Source organism: Hyalella azteca, unplaced genomic scaffold (assembly GCF_000764305.2).
Source record: "Hyalella azteca isolate HAZT.00-mixed unplaced genomic scaffold, Hazt_2.0.2 contig663, whole genome shotgun sequence".
NCBI lineage: Eukaryota > Metazoa > Arthropoda > Malacostraca > Amphipoda > Hyalellidae > Hyalella > Hyalella azteca.
This window is the reverse complement of record NW_025931002.1, coordinates 25218-40860: the sequence shown is the minus strand read 5'-3', so window position 1 is coordinate 40860 and position 15643 is coordinate 25218. Positions and strand designations below refer to the sequence as shown.

General features: G+C 42.0%; 1 protein-coding gene across 1 annotated transcript; it reads left to right on the top strand.

Annotated features, from left to right (window-relative positions):
- Positions 1 to 228: 228 nt before the first annotated feature.
- On the top strand, positions 229 to 8849 carry LOC108680160. Its single transcript, XM_047880630.1, has 7 exons — positions 229 to 238; positions 1502 to 1622; positions 2601 to 2681; positions 3140 to 3287; positions 3842 to 4010; positions 4329 to 4482; positions 5103 to 8849. The coding sequence occupies exons 2-7, from the start codon at positions 1506 to 1508 to the stop codon at positions 7233 to 7235; spliced, it is 2802 nt and encodes a 933-aa protein (XP_047736586.1). The 5' UTR covers positions 229 to 238; positions 1502 to 1505; the 3' UTR covers positions 7236 to 8849.
- The last annotated feature ends 6794 nt before the right edge of the window (positions 8850 to 15643 follow it).

Genomic DNA, 15643 nt, shown 5'->3' with positions numbered 1-15643 from the left:
TGTATTGCTTTTCCCTCTGCATTACTTTCCCTATTCATAGCTTTCGCCCTAAATTACCTTCCCTCTGTGCCTATTTTCATTTCAATTCATTACCTTCTGTTCGTTATAGTTATCATGAAGTTTCATATCCACGGCATTAATTTACTTAAGCATTATTAACACTTGACTTATTATTTCTCCAGGCCCCCTTCACGGGTGGGTTTATTGTCACGGGGTGCTGTAGTGACAGCAGTCACGGGTGGGTTTATTGTCACGGGGTGCTGTAGTGACAGCAGTCACGGGTGTGTTTATTGTCACGGGGTGCAGCAGTGACAGCAGTCACGGGTGTGTTTATTGTCACGGGGTGCAGTAGTGACAGCAGTCACGGGTGTGTTTATTGTCTCGGAGTGCAGTAGTGACAGCAGTCACGGGTGTATTTATTGTCACGGAGTGTAGTAGTAACAGCAGTCACGGGTGTGTTTATTGTCAAGGGTGTTGTAGTAACAGCAGTCACGGGTAGGCATCAGCGAGTTGGATACTTGAGGCCTTCCTCCCCTTATGAGTGATGAAAGATTATGTGTTTTAAGGAACTTTCAATAATTGAGACCTTCCACCTGCTTGGTGATTGGTTATCTTGACTTCCGCAGCGAGATGGCTTAATAGCTGAAGCGCTAGTAAATATTTGGCCAATTAAACTAACTAACTAACTCGTTGTCGCGAGGTGCAGTTAATTGTGACAGTATATTTCACAGTACGGTATCCCGTGAAAACATGGACACCAGATTGAAGTTGTTGCATAAAAATTATCGAACATGTGATTAAGCGACATAAACTCTACGTATGAGAATGGATTAAAAGCAAGTTCCCAGAGAACACACGTGAACGAGAATAGGTGTGTAGCAATATTCCTGCGAAAACGCTTGAATTAAAACTTTTAAACAGAGTTCCGTGAGGTTATCGAAGTGCTTTAAAAGGGACCTCGGCAAGAGTTCCGCTAAGGCCACTCTTTATATGGTAGTTGAAATAGAGTGGCTGAGTTGAGTTTGAAATTGAATGACTTCCCATCATTGTGGACGCTTGGGTCACTCACGCGACCCCGAGGCGTGGTATTCCCATGCTCCTGCCACACACATCCTGTGAGAGGAACCCGCTTGTGCACATGTCAGCGTTTTCTGTAGCCAACACACCGCCTTCCGGATTTTTTACTACCGCTTCTTGGTCGGAAAGCTCACTCAAGCATTACACTCGCTGCTACCATCTTTCTGTAACCATTTTATCATACCGTACCTCATTCATGTTGATATACGTAATAGTACAAAAGCTGTCTGTATGTCAGTAGTGCGAATTACTCGCAGCTAAAGCTTATATAATCAACTTCAACATAATTTTCTCCAATGGAAAAATTGTATTTAATTAATGCTTATAGCGAATGAAATGCGCGAAGAAAGAGACGTTGATCATTCAGAATTATGTGTCAATTGTAGTAATCTGAACTTGAATGTAATATATATTTCCCCCGCAGGAGGATGCATAGGTGGTGGGTGATGGCGGTGATGGTGGTGGGGGTGATCGTCCCCGCACTGGGGGACTGGACCGCCTCGTGTCCTCAGTCCTGCCAGTGCACTTACGTCTCTAACAGGAAAGTAAGTCCCACTGGGAAACTTATGAAATACTTTCTAATCTCATTGTACTCTAATTATTTATAAAATACTTGAAGCATAATTCCAAATATAAGTAATCTTTAGAAATGCTTTGTGAGCTCAGTTAATAATCCATTCCAAATAATGTTTTCATAATCTGCACATGAAACTATTGCTATGAGTACTTGTATATTCTTGACTGAAAATAACTGAAACGCGACGATTGCTGGAGATGAACGTTGCTTTCTCCGTCTGCCGATAAAAGTATTGAACATTTCTGTAGTGCTTCTTGCGAACGCCATCGCATTACTGAAAAAGTTCTAGTCTCTGCAGTGCGCTGCAAGTTTGCCGTATAAATGAGAGGGACATTTTTTCCAAATTGCTATGCACTTTTTCCGCTTGTGTGGATCTTTCTGACCAAATTTTGTCGTGCAAAAAAAAATGTTGTCTCTGTACTATCTTTGCTGTCTGCTTGTGCTGTGGGCAAGAATGTCTGTCATTTTTTAAATAATGATTAGTTCATTTTTCTATACGTGGCCGAAGCCTTTTTGGCCATATATTTAAGGGCTGCGTGCGGCCTTCACCTCACGATGAATGAATTTCCTTATCGTTTCAAGTATGAATAATTCTAGATCAGAGTTCGGGAGAACTCTGGAAACTGTTAACAACCACAATATTACTATGTTACCTCAATAATGCAATAAGAAGCCATTCTATAAAAAAATGTTCGCACATTCGTCCATACCACTGTTCTTACATCTTTTATTGGAGTTCGAAAACCTCTTAGTACTGCGGTTCTCAATTGACCACTAATACGAATTAATGACCACTAATTGACCACTAATACGAATCAATGACCACTAATTGACCACTAATACGAATTAATGACCACTAATACGAATCAATGACCACTAATTCGAATTTCAATCAATCACTTATAATCACAATGTTCATAAGCCTGTCCTCCCCGCTGCCCCGCAGGTGGCCAAGTGCGAGGCGAGCGGCTACTCGACTTGTTGTTGCTTGATGCTGCTGGTGTTGTTGCTTGATGCTGCTGGTGTTGTTGCTTGATGCTGCTGGTGTTATTGCTTGATGCTGCTGGTGTTGCTTGTTTGATGCTGGTGGTGGTGGTTTGATGCTGGTATTTGTTGTTTGCCGGTGGTGGTGTTGCTTGATGCTGGTGGTGGTTGTAAAACTAGTTTTTGTGACATTGTGGTACCGTGATGATGAAGTACCGTGATAATGTGATGATGCCTGTAAGCTGCACGCTATAAGCGCACTATAAGCGATGCACGGCAGCCTGGGGTGAACTCGGCAGTGTGAGTTCCGTTTTTTCCACGTCTCGTGCAGTGTGTTAGAAGAGTATTTTTGTGCTGTATTTCTATCGTCCGTTCAACATACAAATCATTACGTGTTTTTTGTTTGCTGGTGCTACCACTTCCCCCTTCCCTACCACCTGCCACCTCTTCAATCCTATCAACTCCTTCATTGCGCCCCCCTGTACCACCCTTATCCTGCAGGTTGGACTTGTCAACCTGCAGAAGTTAGACGTGTCATCGAACCAAATCTCGTATGTGGACAAAGACGCTTTCTTCGGCCTCCACATCCTGACGCACCTCAACCTGGACCACAACAGGGTGGATAAGCTCCATTTATCCACTTTTTCTAGTGAGTTCATCTCCCGACTCTCCTCATTTTTTCGTACAAGGAATTACTGAAGCGATGTTGATCCACCTAACCAGCTTTTTATTTAGGATGGTGACGAATGAGAGGCTTCTGACGATTTCACTATCATGGAAACAAACGAGGCTAAGTTTAAGTACTTAACGCCGTGAGGTTTAAATAGGTACTTAATCAGGGAGGTTGGATATAGTGTGCCGTCACAAGTGGAGTGTGTAGTTTTTAGTGGTGACTAGAAGATCAAGCTATAGTTTTGTAGATGTGAATAAGTGACTAACTGATGTAGATTACATACAAGAACAAAGGATTTATTCGTACGTTTGTGCGTGTTTTGGATCTTTTCTTGCACTGCTTTGACTGTACAATGGGTTCATTTTTGCGCTGAAATTGCAATGCAACGCTGAGAAAATGGGCGGAACTGATATGAAAAAAAACACAGTTCTCTCTGGTCATTACAATACCTGGGAGAATCGTTGAACCAACTAATGTATAAGTGACGTGAGATGTTCAGTCTGCATGTAGTAAAGATGTTTCGTCGACAGACATGGAGAAACTGAGGGAGCTTGACTTGAGTAACAACGAACTCAGTCGTCTGGAGGCCAAACAGTTTCCTTCGCTGCCGCACCTCCAGAAGCTCAAACTCAACAATAACGACATCAATTTCATCAATAATCTGGCTTTTGCTAACCTCCCCAACATCACAACCATTGAGTAAGTGCATGACTCAGTAGCCTGCCTCCAACCCTGCCATCACGCCACCCTTAAGTGTGATATGGGCAACTTAGGGATAAACAACTTCGCCAATGATTGTAATTCATGGAAGTTTCAGACGTAATTGAGGCAGATAAATATTAATTTAACAATATATACGTTTATCAATATTGGTAACATGTATGAAAAATACATCCTGCTTGCATTGACCTGTTACAATTTAAAAACAAGGTTGACGACGTGTGCCACTGACCGAAACTCTTAAACTTTTACCTTTAATATCGGCCAGACTTCTTATAATGTTTCAACGTCGCACAGGCTTGCTGGCAACAAACTGCAACGCGTTGATGCAGCGTTGTTTGCGTCCAGCCCTCGTCTGGTGGCGTTGGAGCTCGGCAACAACGCTTGGCATTGCGACTGCCGCATGAGGGAGTTCGCTCGCTGGATGTTAGCCTCCAACGTCTTCAGAAACGTAAGCCTGTCAAGTGCTTCTCAGTATAAAAAGTTTAAACAGCTGTTAATATACGTTTCCAACGCTTCAAGTGCGTGAATTCGTCGTGCTCCGTTTACTAGAACGCGAGTGTGTCGTGTGTCGTACACTAGAACGCGAGTCTCGTGTGTCGTACAATAGAACGCGAGTCTCGTGTGTCGTACACTAGAACGCAAGTCTCGTGTGTGTCGTACGCTAGAACGCGAGTCTCGTGTGTCGTACGCTAGAACGCAAGTCTCGTGTGCCGTACGCTAGATCGCGAGTCTCGTGTGTCGTACGCTAGAACGCGAGTCTCGTGTGTCGTACGCTAGAACGCGAGTCTCGTGTGTCGTACGCTAGAACGCGAGTCTCGTGTGCCGCACACTAGAACGCGAGTGTGGCGTGTGTCGTACACTAGAACGCGAGTCTCGTATGCCGTACACTTGAACGCGAGTCTCGTGTGTCGTACAATAGAACGCGAGTCTCGTGTGCCGTACACTAGAACGCGAGTCTGTGGTACATGTGTTACCTCCAGCAGTATATTATTCACAGAAAATTTAATTATTTAATGTTATTATTTAATGTTCACAGAAGATTTTCTAACTAACGAATATATTTTCCAGACGAACTGGAATTGCTTCTCCCCGGACCGTCTACAGAACATCCATTGGGCAGACGTCCCTCTGGAGGACTATGCTTGCGACCCTGTCATCAGGACCTCTAAAGACATCGTGCTGGTATCAGTGGGCCTTCATGCCACACTCGAGTGCTGGGCCCAGGGTGACCCCACCCCTTCCCTGAAGTGGGTTGCTGAGCGCAAAGTTCTTTCAAACATGACCACCATCGGTGAGACCTCCGACCACTACGCGGTGATAACCTTGCAGAACTCAACGGGCGTGCACTCAACTCTCGACTTGGGTATCTACGGCACGGCTCACCCTACAACGTATAAGTGCATTGCCACTAACCCCGCCACGAGTGTGGAGAGGACCATTGAGGTAGTGGTGGGTTCTGCAGACCAGCTTGACGAAGCCGTCACAGCCGGACCCCAGTTGTGGGTGCTCATTACGGTTGGCGCGGTGTTAATTGTGCTGCTGATATTGCTTATCATACTAGTGATTGGCTGCTGCTTGTGCAGACGAAGACAAGCCACGCCTCGTGATAAGAGCAACGGTCCTGACAATGGCAATATTATGATTGTGCCGCCCTCTAGCACCGTCAATCCGATCGTTAAGCCCATGCGCCAATATGAGAAGCTACCCCAGAACGACATTGAGATGACCAACGTGACGCACTCGCAAGACAAGAGCTTCGACGACGAGCTCAACTACTCGACAAACAACCGATCCATCTATGTTGATCGATCACGGTTACCCGCTGTAGTTGAGGAGGGGGCAATTATGGGGCTCTACTCTTCCCTGCCATATCACGTTCCTCAGGCGCCTTCCCCTTCTTTCACTATACAGTCGAACATGACACAAACCACCACTACCGCTCAGTACCCTGATATTCTTGACAATGTTGGAGTACCACGTACCATCTCTCCGACACAGGTTTCGTACCAGAGCCTTGCCTACCCTACTCTTGCCCCAGACTGGAGGTTCAGCTACGCGCATCCCATGGATTACAACGGGACGGAGTATGCCCCCGAATTCAGCCGCTCCCCTGTTTCGTACAGCACTCCTCAGCACCAGCGTCCAGGCTACGTCACTTTGCCACGTAGACCAAGGGCTCCTTCGTGGAGTGGCGTACCACGAGGCAACCCACTCATTGTACCCAACCCTTTGTTGAGTACTGCTTCACCTACACGCTACGCCATCTACGATACCCTTGGTCCACGTACCACAGCTGACGGCACCTCGACCACGGACCTCACGAGACCGGGGTCACGAGCAGCGCTTTACGAACCCTTGCCTCCTGTAGGCACCCTCTCACCCACTTCCCCCAGTGCCCTTGCCGCCCATTACACGATAATGGCCGCCCAAAAACCCACCAGACGTGCTGGTGCGTCTCAGACGCTCCCGAGATCAACGCCCAACCTCCTAGACGACTCGCTGCGATCTCACAGGCGACGTCCTGTTGATGTCCACAGCCCCTTGGGGAAAGCGAGCGAAATAGAGCCCTTGATCGAAGACCCCAATCTCGGAATTCCTTATGAGCCATCCCTCAACTGTACATCAGACGACGATGTTTTCAGCCCTGGACTTGAGGGAAACCTCAACAACAATAATAATAACTTCAAAAACAACTTCAACAGCGCCAAATATGGCACTACGAGCAACAATACTCATAACCCGGAGCGGGTGGATGAGGCACTCTTAACCCCGCTGGCAGCTTCACCGTCTCATTCAAATAAGTCTTCAAACCGGACACTGAACTCCTCCATGTCACCCTCGCCTGTCCCCACTCCTACACAGATCTTATCTTCAGCAGATAAGGCGCCCGTTGATGATATGAAACACCCACTGGATACTTTCTCCCCCTCCATTTCCTCCAAGAACCTTCCTACGGGCACGAACGGGTACTCATCAGCGGGCTCCATGTCTTCAGGCTTCTCGGAATCAAGGTCCCCCATCTCCCCCACTCTTATGAGCGGTGACAACTACGGACCGCCCAAGAAGAAGGTTCCTCCCAAACCGCCCCCTAAGCCATCCAAACGCCTGTCTGTGGCGTCCACGTCGAGTGACGCAAGCCTCGTGGTCAGACAGTCTTCTATCCAGTACGAAGACAACGGCCTTGACGGCTCGGAAGTGTAAAGATACACAAATACTTATGGTGTCCAGAAGTAAGGACTCGCATAGTATGGAGGTTCATACGTAAAAAGTGTGTATAAAATCAAAGAACAGACTGCTGCTCCCACATGCTAGCGATATTATGCATGGAAACTGCATGAAGGCTCTGAAGTTTGAGAAGTAACGTGTGTGGAAAATTTAACTTCACAGATTCGAGCAATGAACACAAATGACATTAAGGTGAATGAGCGTGTTGTTAACTATGAACGAGCTGCGGGCTTTTTAGTACTTCTAACGTGAAGTCTGTTTATCTATTTGCATTAAAAACTTCAATATCCGAAGAATGGTGCCGATTGTGCATCGTGGGTATATTCAAATTTTATAATGAAAGCAATTCTTCGAACTGATCTCTTTTAACGATCTATCCCTCGAATGGGAAGTTGGAAGTGGAAACAAGGAATGCATTTCTCACATGGAGAGAAATAAATGGTATTTTTGCAAAATATTTTTGTATTGAGCGCATTTAGGTACATCGTGTATTATGTGTTTTATATTCCTACCTAGGGGCGTGAAGTGTGTTATTCCCCACCCTCGATAAAGATGATGTTAGCGACTATGCTCACTATGATGGTAGTGATGTTGATAGCGGTGATGTTAGCGATGATGTATCTGTGATTCGTCCTACGTACCAAGTAGGCATTTTTCCGCGTGTCTTTGATAAGGGATGACAGTTCCTGGTAACGCTTTTATTTTTAGATTTTGCTTGTAGGTAAAAACAAGAGCTACAAGACTTTTTCGAAAATATATTGTGTATGCTATCCTTCTATTTTGTTACATTGATTGAACGCTGGAGTTTCGTATGCTCTGTTTTTGTAACTTGAACAACTTATCTTAGTTTTGTTGCTGTTGGCATACTATCTTTAGGCACCTAGTCTGTTATGTGCGTGTAAAACGTACGGTAGTAGCTTTACATGTTGTCGTTTCATAGTAAATTTGGTACACGAGCTTTCGGCGACTAAAACGAAATCTGAAGAGCAAGTCTGTCAGGAAGCAGACTACTGCTGCTGCTCCCCGTGGCACAGACTGTTGCTTTCCGTACCACATTCGGTTTTATCTTTTGCTGCAGCTTCCACTATAGAATTCATAGGCTCGCATAAAAATTTAAGCATTAATAAATGTTTTACGAATTAAACCAAAAGTGTTAAAGTTCTATCGTGTTGAAGAAGTATTCTGCTAACGTATGATTCGTCTATATTTGTTACTGCAAGCTAGCAGCATTGACTAGACGTGAGGTATATGAAGCTTCGACTTGCCTTTCAGCTTAATTTGTAATGGAGTTTATTTTTTCTCTTCTTTTACTATCAGTGTCGTCATTAATTTAGAGATAGGATGAGTGCCTGACGATATAAATAATGAGGAATTATTGATGAGTTAGTTCGCTGATATTTTAAGAAGAGTACGGAAGCAATGTTAGAGGTCATCCGCCAGGCATGGTCGTGACGTTGTCAGTTGTGCTACCGGCTTAGTATCTTGCATTCGATTAGACTGTGTATAGATTTATACGCGTTTCTAGAGTGTTGACTAGAACCTTTTGTAACTGTAATGCGACCAAACTTTGCAATAAAGGATTTGGTACAACTATTTTTTTCATTGGTGCTAGAAGCGGTTGGCGATGTAATACGGCTTCTCGAACACTGAAAAGCTCGAATTATGTCAAATGAAACCGTTTCCTTCCTAAACACAAAGTTAGAACTATGTCGCTCATCGGCTCATGTCCAAACGATGTGCAAGTATGTGAGTGGTCGAACGTGAAATAACCAATCTGTAGATCGGAAACCTCTTTCTTGAATGCTGGAACGTCTCACAACATCGACGATTGAAGTTAACTGACTTACAACGATAGCTGAGTGAATGAAACGAAGAAAATGTTACTTATCCTAGATGTGCCAGATAATCTCCGTCCGACCATATGGTGATAGTTTATCAAAAGACTTGATGAATTTTACCATTTGAAAGAGAAAAAACGAAATGTGGATGTGACACATTCATAGGGATATTCGTCTGGTCTACTAAAATTCCTAATCTAAATCTGGCCTAACCTATTCACTCTGTCCCGGCTTACTACCTTCTTGCAGCCAATGACTGGCTCTACCAGCACACTTGGACTGCCTTTCTAACTTCCTGCAGCCAATGAGGTTAGGTTAGGTCCGCTCAGGTTTGTTTTGGGTGGAGAAGTGTTGCAACTTGTGTAGGTTAGGCATGAAGAGGTTAGGCCGGAAGAGGTTTGGCCAGATGAAGTATGGCCATGCTTACCTTTAGCTAGCTTATTTTGTATCTGTGGACATCGGGCGCTATGACTTTGAGCACTTGACTTCATAGGCTGTAATGCCCTCTAGCGTTCTTACCTACGGAAAGAAATATGAGCTTGATTAATGTGAAGTTTGGCAAAGCTGGCCTCCGGCATGCGCCCCGTTTTAAGTACTTATGTTTATAGTGTCCCACTTAGAGATTGCCCGTGGAAAAAATTAGAAATGCATGGCGGGGACTTGGGCTGCGCTGGTGTCTTAAGCCCGGTCCACACGCTCAGTTTTCAGAACGATTTGTCTGCGCAGTTTTAAGTCGGAATGAAATCGTTGCAATTTTTAGAGCGTCCACACGGTACCGACTTATCTGAGTAGTTTGCTCAGTTTTGCGCGATCTCGCCTTGGAGACGTCTCGGACAAATTTTACGGCCGGTCTCCCCAAATTCGGTGAGCATGGAATATCTCCCAAAGTAATGAACGTAGCTCGATAAAACTTGATACACGTATTCATTAGGACTTAACGGTGATGTTTAGCTCGTGAACATTTTTAGAATTTCACCTTCATTCCTGAGTTATATGACGATACGTGCTGAAATTTGCAGTGAGCATGACATTTCTTCTTAACTACTGTACAGATTTGAACGAAACGTTGAATATAGCAACCTAACCTCCCAACGGCGATGTTTAGCTCGTGACAATTTTTTAGATTAGATAAAGCCGTATAACTCGCAAATTCGAATTTGGGGAGACCGGCCGCGAGTCCGGCCGTAAATTTATCCGAAACGTGCCATGGAGAAGGCAGTATTTTCATAAATTTTGGCATTGTGCCTTGTCAAAAAAGAGATTGGATCATTTAGGGATTGCGATGAATCAAAATACAAGAGAGATGGCTTGTAGATGTCTTCTTTGCCAGGTCCAGATGGAATCGATTTTTTTATTCATTCCCAATTATTTACGGTAAATGATCAACTTATTTTACAGCTGTTTCTATGTTTGCGCTTTCATCGATTTCTTTGAATTTTTCTGCTAAGCCCTCGTATGTCTCCACCTTTTTTGTCCCTGTTACTATAGTCATTGAATTTTACTTGCCAAATGCAAGAAAAACTTTCGTATAGAAAAGCAATAAATTCCCGAGAACATTACCGAAGGTCCGCCATTGTCGCCAGAATCATTGAAACTGAGCACAAATCGAATCGGAAAACTGTGCTACCGTCCACACGTTCCGACTTATCTGCGCAGGTCATCGAAATCTATGCTCGGTAGCTCAGATTTCGATGGAACTGCGCAGTTTTCCCGCCGGCTCCAAAACTGCGCAGTTTTCCCGTCCACACGCAACGTTTTGTCTGCAACGATTAGAACTGCGCAGACAAATCGTTGTGTAAAACTGAGCGTGTGGACCGGGCTTTAGTATGCTTTGCAAACATCAGCTGAAATGTCAGCAGTAACTCACTAACTTAAAGCAATTTATAGACTTTCGTAGTAATGGAGTGTTAATAAAGTATGGTTTTCAATTTAAACCTACATCTCCATGTTAAATGCATGAGTGAAGGGAGTAAAGTGCCTTTTGTGGCAAATAGAATTATGTAACTAGCTAAAATGGGCTGGTATCCACAGCGCTAATGGAACTCTATGGCTTGAATAAGTTTATCAAGAATATGCCGACTAAACTGAATTTGTCGAAGCAAATATACTTATTTACACCAAGATCTATGTTAGAGTTTTTCCTAGTCACCGTTTGTGAATACAAAGTTGATTCAGCAATTCTTTAGTCAGACTTGAATATTTGACCTTAGATCAGTGATTAGGTTTCACTCCTAAATGATCAATAATACCATGGCGAAATAGATGTTGCTTCGTTGCACAAGCATTTTTTTCACATCGTACGGTGTGAAAAGGTGTTCACATCGTATACGGTTCACATCGTACACTGAAAGTTGTCTCTGATGGACGTTTGAAATAGTATGAAGCAGTGACTTTTTCTGACGCATGCGTACTGAAATTGCGAGCAGCGGTGAAGTTTTTTTGAAGAATGGCGAGAAAGAATATGTTGAGCTAGGTGTCCTTTCTTCACTCATACACACACAACGTGCACTGAAGAGGCTTGTTTGATAAATGTTTATGGAGAATGTCTTATTAAGACGACACTTGGTAGCACACGCTCACTCACACTCTGAACAGTTGAATAGTTTCCTGGTGAACGCTAATAAATAACCTGACGATCAAGAAGTTCTTTTCTGGTACAAGAGTTTTCACCCTCAGAACACCGGAGAAGTTTTTCAGAAGAATGCCGTGATAAAATCTAGCGTGATAAAATCTAGTTAGATGTTCTTTCATAACGCAAGTTTAGTTGGGTACAATTAATACAGTAAAACATCCACTTGGATGGATACATGGAAATATTATGACCCTTTAATTGTTGTTTAGTGCCACAACGTACTTCCACTCCGATCTGTCAAGCGTTTCCTCAGAAGGTTTAGAACAAACATGCAAAGTTTAGTTTGTCGTTCTTTAGCAAAGTAGGCAAATTTATGCTGAGAGCAAGAAAGGCGTTTCTGCAGTGAATATCTAGAGAGTAAATAACGAGTTCTTGTTTTATGGAACATGTATATTTGAATTCAGAGCAATTAAAGCGGTTGAATAGGTTTTTACGAATATGTTTGCGGAGTTCACTTTCTGAAATGCAAAAATATTTACAGTAGAAACATGATAGCAAATTTGTGAATGAATGTTCTCAGGAAATATACTGCTGGATTTGATTTGCCAATACAGGCGCCGAACAATAGACATTTAGTATTTGCCCCGGAGTCCCATGCTGAATGCACCTCAGATTCGAGCACGCATCTGATGAATATTAAGACTCATGTGCATTAAGACTGATGAATATTAATGCACATGATTTGTCCATCTTGAAATTATTAATCAAGCTTATCTCAAGTCACCTACCAACAATTGTTTTGAATGTTGATATGCAAATGTTATAAAATTAAAATGCTATGGTTTTATCTATAGGCAAACTTGTCTTTTAATGATATTTGGTTGCAACTTCCATACGTTTGTTTTGTATTTTTAGCGCACTAGTAGCTAAAAGTATGTAAGAAACCATTTACTTGTGATGCGGTGTAAAATCCTGCGTCAAATATTCTGTGCCGTGCTCTTTTAAACAAATTAACGTGTTAACTAATTAACGTGTAACACCACTTAATACCTACCAATAATCCCATCATGTGTCATAATTCACTGAAAAATATGTTCCTTAATGATAACGACATAGATTAGATAACCACAAATCTCAATTAGCGTTCTCACTCGCTTTTTCACGCTTACTTTGATACTTCCTGTTGAGACATAGCAACCTCTTATTGATTTGTATGTTCACTGATCTGGGTCGGCTTGCAGTATCCGACTTATTCGAAAAGTGTTGACTGGAGCCTTTGACTACGAGCATTTGGGTTTCGGGTTACCCGATTCCGGAATCATTTGACTGGGCGTGCGCTTTCCACGATTCAAATCAACCAGTTTTTTGGACTATTTATGCGGAAGAGCAATGGTGCCGACATTTTGCATCCAATATAATTAAAGGGAATCATTTCCTCAATGTTCAGAGAGAAAAAGAGAAAGTACATTCGAATCCAGCAGCTCTGAAAATCATTGTTCTCTCAGTAACGAAAATATGAAGCTTGAATTTTTCGCTATAATTAATAACCGAAAACCTGAATAAACCAGCATAAAAATCCTACCGAGAGCATAGAATTTGCTGTGATGTCGGAGGTAGGGCTTGTTGGCGGCATCCTATATGGTTCCTAAGTCAATTCAATAAATTAATAAGATACAACAATATTTTGAATGCTTATCATCATCAGCAATGGTGATTTTTAGTTAATTTCAATTTATTTATTCGTCCCATAAATTTTCATAAACTCGACCGTCTCACCGCAAAGCATTCACCAAACCTCAATGGTCGATGTAATAAAGATTGCACACGAGTATGAAATAAACCTAACTTACAGAAGAATCAGCACCATCGAATATGCCACAAACAAATTTTTCGTGCAATATTACACTCCTGCTTGTCATTTTCTGTTCAAATACTGTCATTTCGCGCGCTTTGTATCATTCTGAAATCTGAATAGGAAATATTTCAATTATTTGCAAGTGTTAATCTTGTCGCTCTTGTCTTGTTGACGCATGTCGCTCACTGCGCTACGTGTGATTTCAGGCTGTGATGAATTTGCTATATTTTCTTTTTACCACTAACGTATTTTCTGTCAAGAAATTATAATTTAAGCCGAGGCTCATCTATTGTTCGTTTTTTATCCTTTTTCTCCCAGGTTTCAAGCTTTTTTAGTTTAGTTGTAGTTGATAACTAATTCACTCGTTGTAACTTGGCTTGCGGGAATTACTCAATAGAGCTAGAGGTCCCTTCAAAGTATGTAAATTCTGTCAGAATTCTAAATAAACTAAGATGATGCAGGGAAAGTAAATAACATGTATGTACAATTCGAATTAAATAATTAGGTTGATATGTCCTGCTGACTTTTCTGGACGAAAAAATATTTTCTTGGCGAAATTTTGAATTAGTCTCTACCTGCCGTAGAGAAATGTTCAAGCACATGAAATCAAAGACTGAATAAACACGTAATTCTGTCCAACGCTAAATAAGAGCTGAGAAAGTGATAGAAATAAGGATAGTTATTTGAATTGCTTTTGATTAATGCTCAGCCTAAATCGTGGATGTTTCAACGAAGTTTTTAAAGCGGTCGTGGGCAACGTCGAACAGATCATTGCGCATAAACCATGTCATTATCATAAGAAAAGTATCTACATACTTCATTCAGTGATAAAGGGAGTGCCCAGTGCCCACTCTATTTCAGTGTTAAACAAATTAAGGCAAAGTGTCCACTCCATTTCAGTGTTAGAACGGCTTTTGCTACATGGCAAAGTAAAGCAGTAATATTTAGGAACAAAACATTATCAGAATCATCCCCTGATTGTTATGGTTGTTATCCACTGACTACAAATAAGTGGTTTTCAGTACAGTAACATGTGTGTAGAGTCATATAGAATTCGAATATGACAACATTAGTTGTCTTCAATTTCTACCAATGCTAATTAAAAATGAATGTAGTATAAGTATAGCATAGCATAGCATAGTGAAGTCGGCGCTGAAGAATAGGTCTGCTGTGGCCTTTCGCCGATTCTTGTACTTTTCGTGACTTGTCTATAGGAGATCTAAAAACAGGTCCTTCTACGGATCTTTTCCAACCTGTTGATATATAGTTTGTTATATTTACTAGACTTCCATCGGGTTCGATATGGTGCTAGGCATTTTCAGTCTGAACATATATTTCTCCATAGCTTTATTTAGTCTGTTCTTGAACCCAAACAAATAATCCGGCTGAAAATGAATCGACATTCAACTGTACATGAAAATTTTTTTTTGTAGAAAGTTTTCGATTTGCTGTTCCTCTTGAAGTTTTAAACTGACCATGAAGCTGGTCTCCAATATGTTTACAATGAAACGATGACGAATTTAATTGACATTTTCAGTGCCTTTAAATTCATAATGTATAGCAAGATTTGGCTGCAGGCCCTACTTGATTTGACTACCTTGCATAAGCTTACGACTATTTTATGATTTCACTTCGATCCCAAATGAAGTGAGATTCATCACTAGAATATTGGTCCCTTTTAATTGCAGTGTTCCCTTTTATCATGAAGTTTGCTGGTATTTTTTATGCATGTCTTGAGAAAACTTCCGGCATGAGAAGTAAATCGTCTGATTGGATACTGTGAACCGTGAATTGCAGGTATAATTCATACCCAAATTTATTTCTACATTGAATAGTTTCAGATAACCAATAAAATCACAATTATTGATCCACGTTATTTGTCTGTCAGGAAAATTCTTATATTTAATAAAAAAATCATTAACCATAAATTTAATTCGTTCGATGGGTAACGGCATGTGCTAAGCATTACCGTAACATTTGACTAGAACTAGATCTATCATCATCTATGAATGTTTTCATAAAGAAATAGCTGTCGAAAATTAATTTACTTCACTGGTGATTAGCAGAAGATATCGGGCCTAACATGATATCAGAGTGAATGATGGGAACAAAAACAACA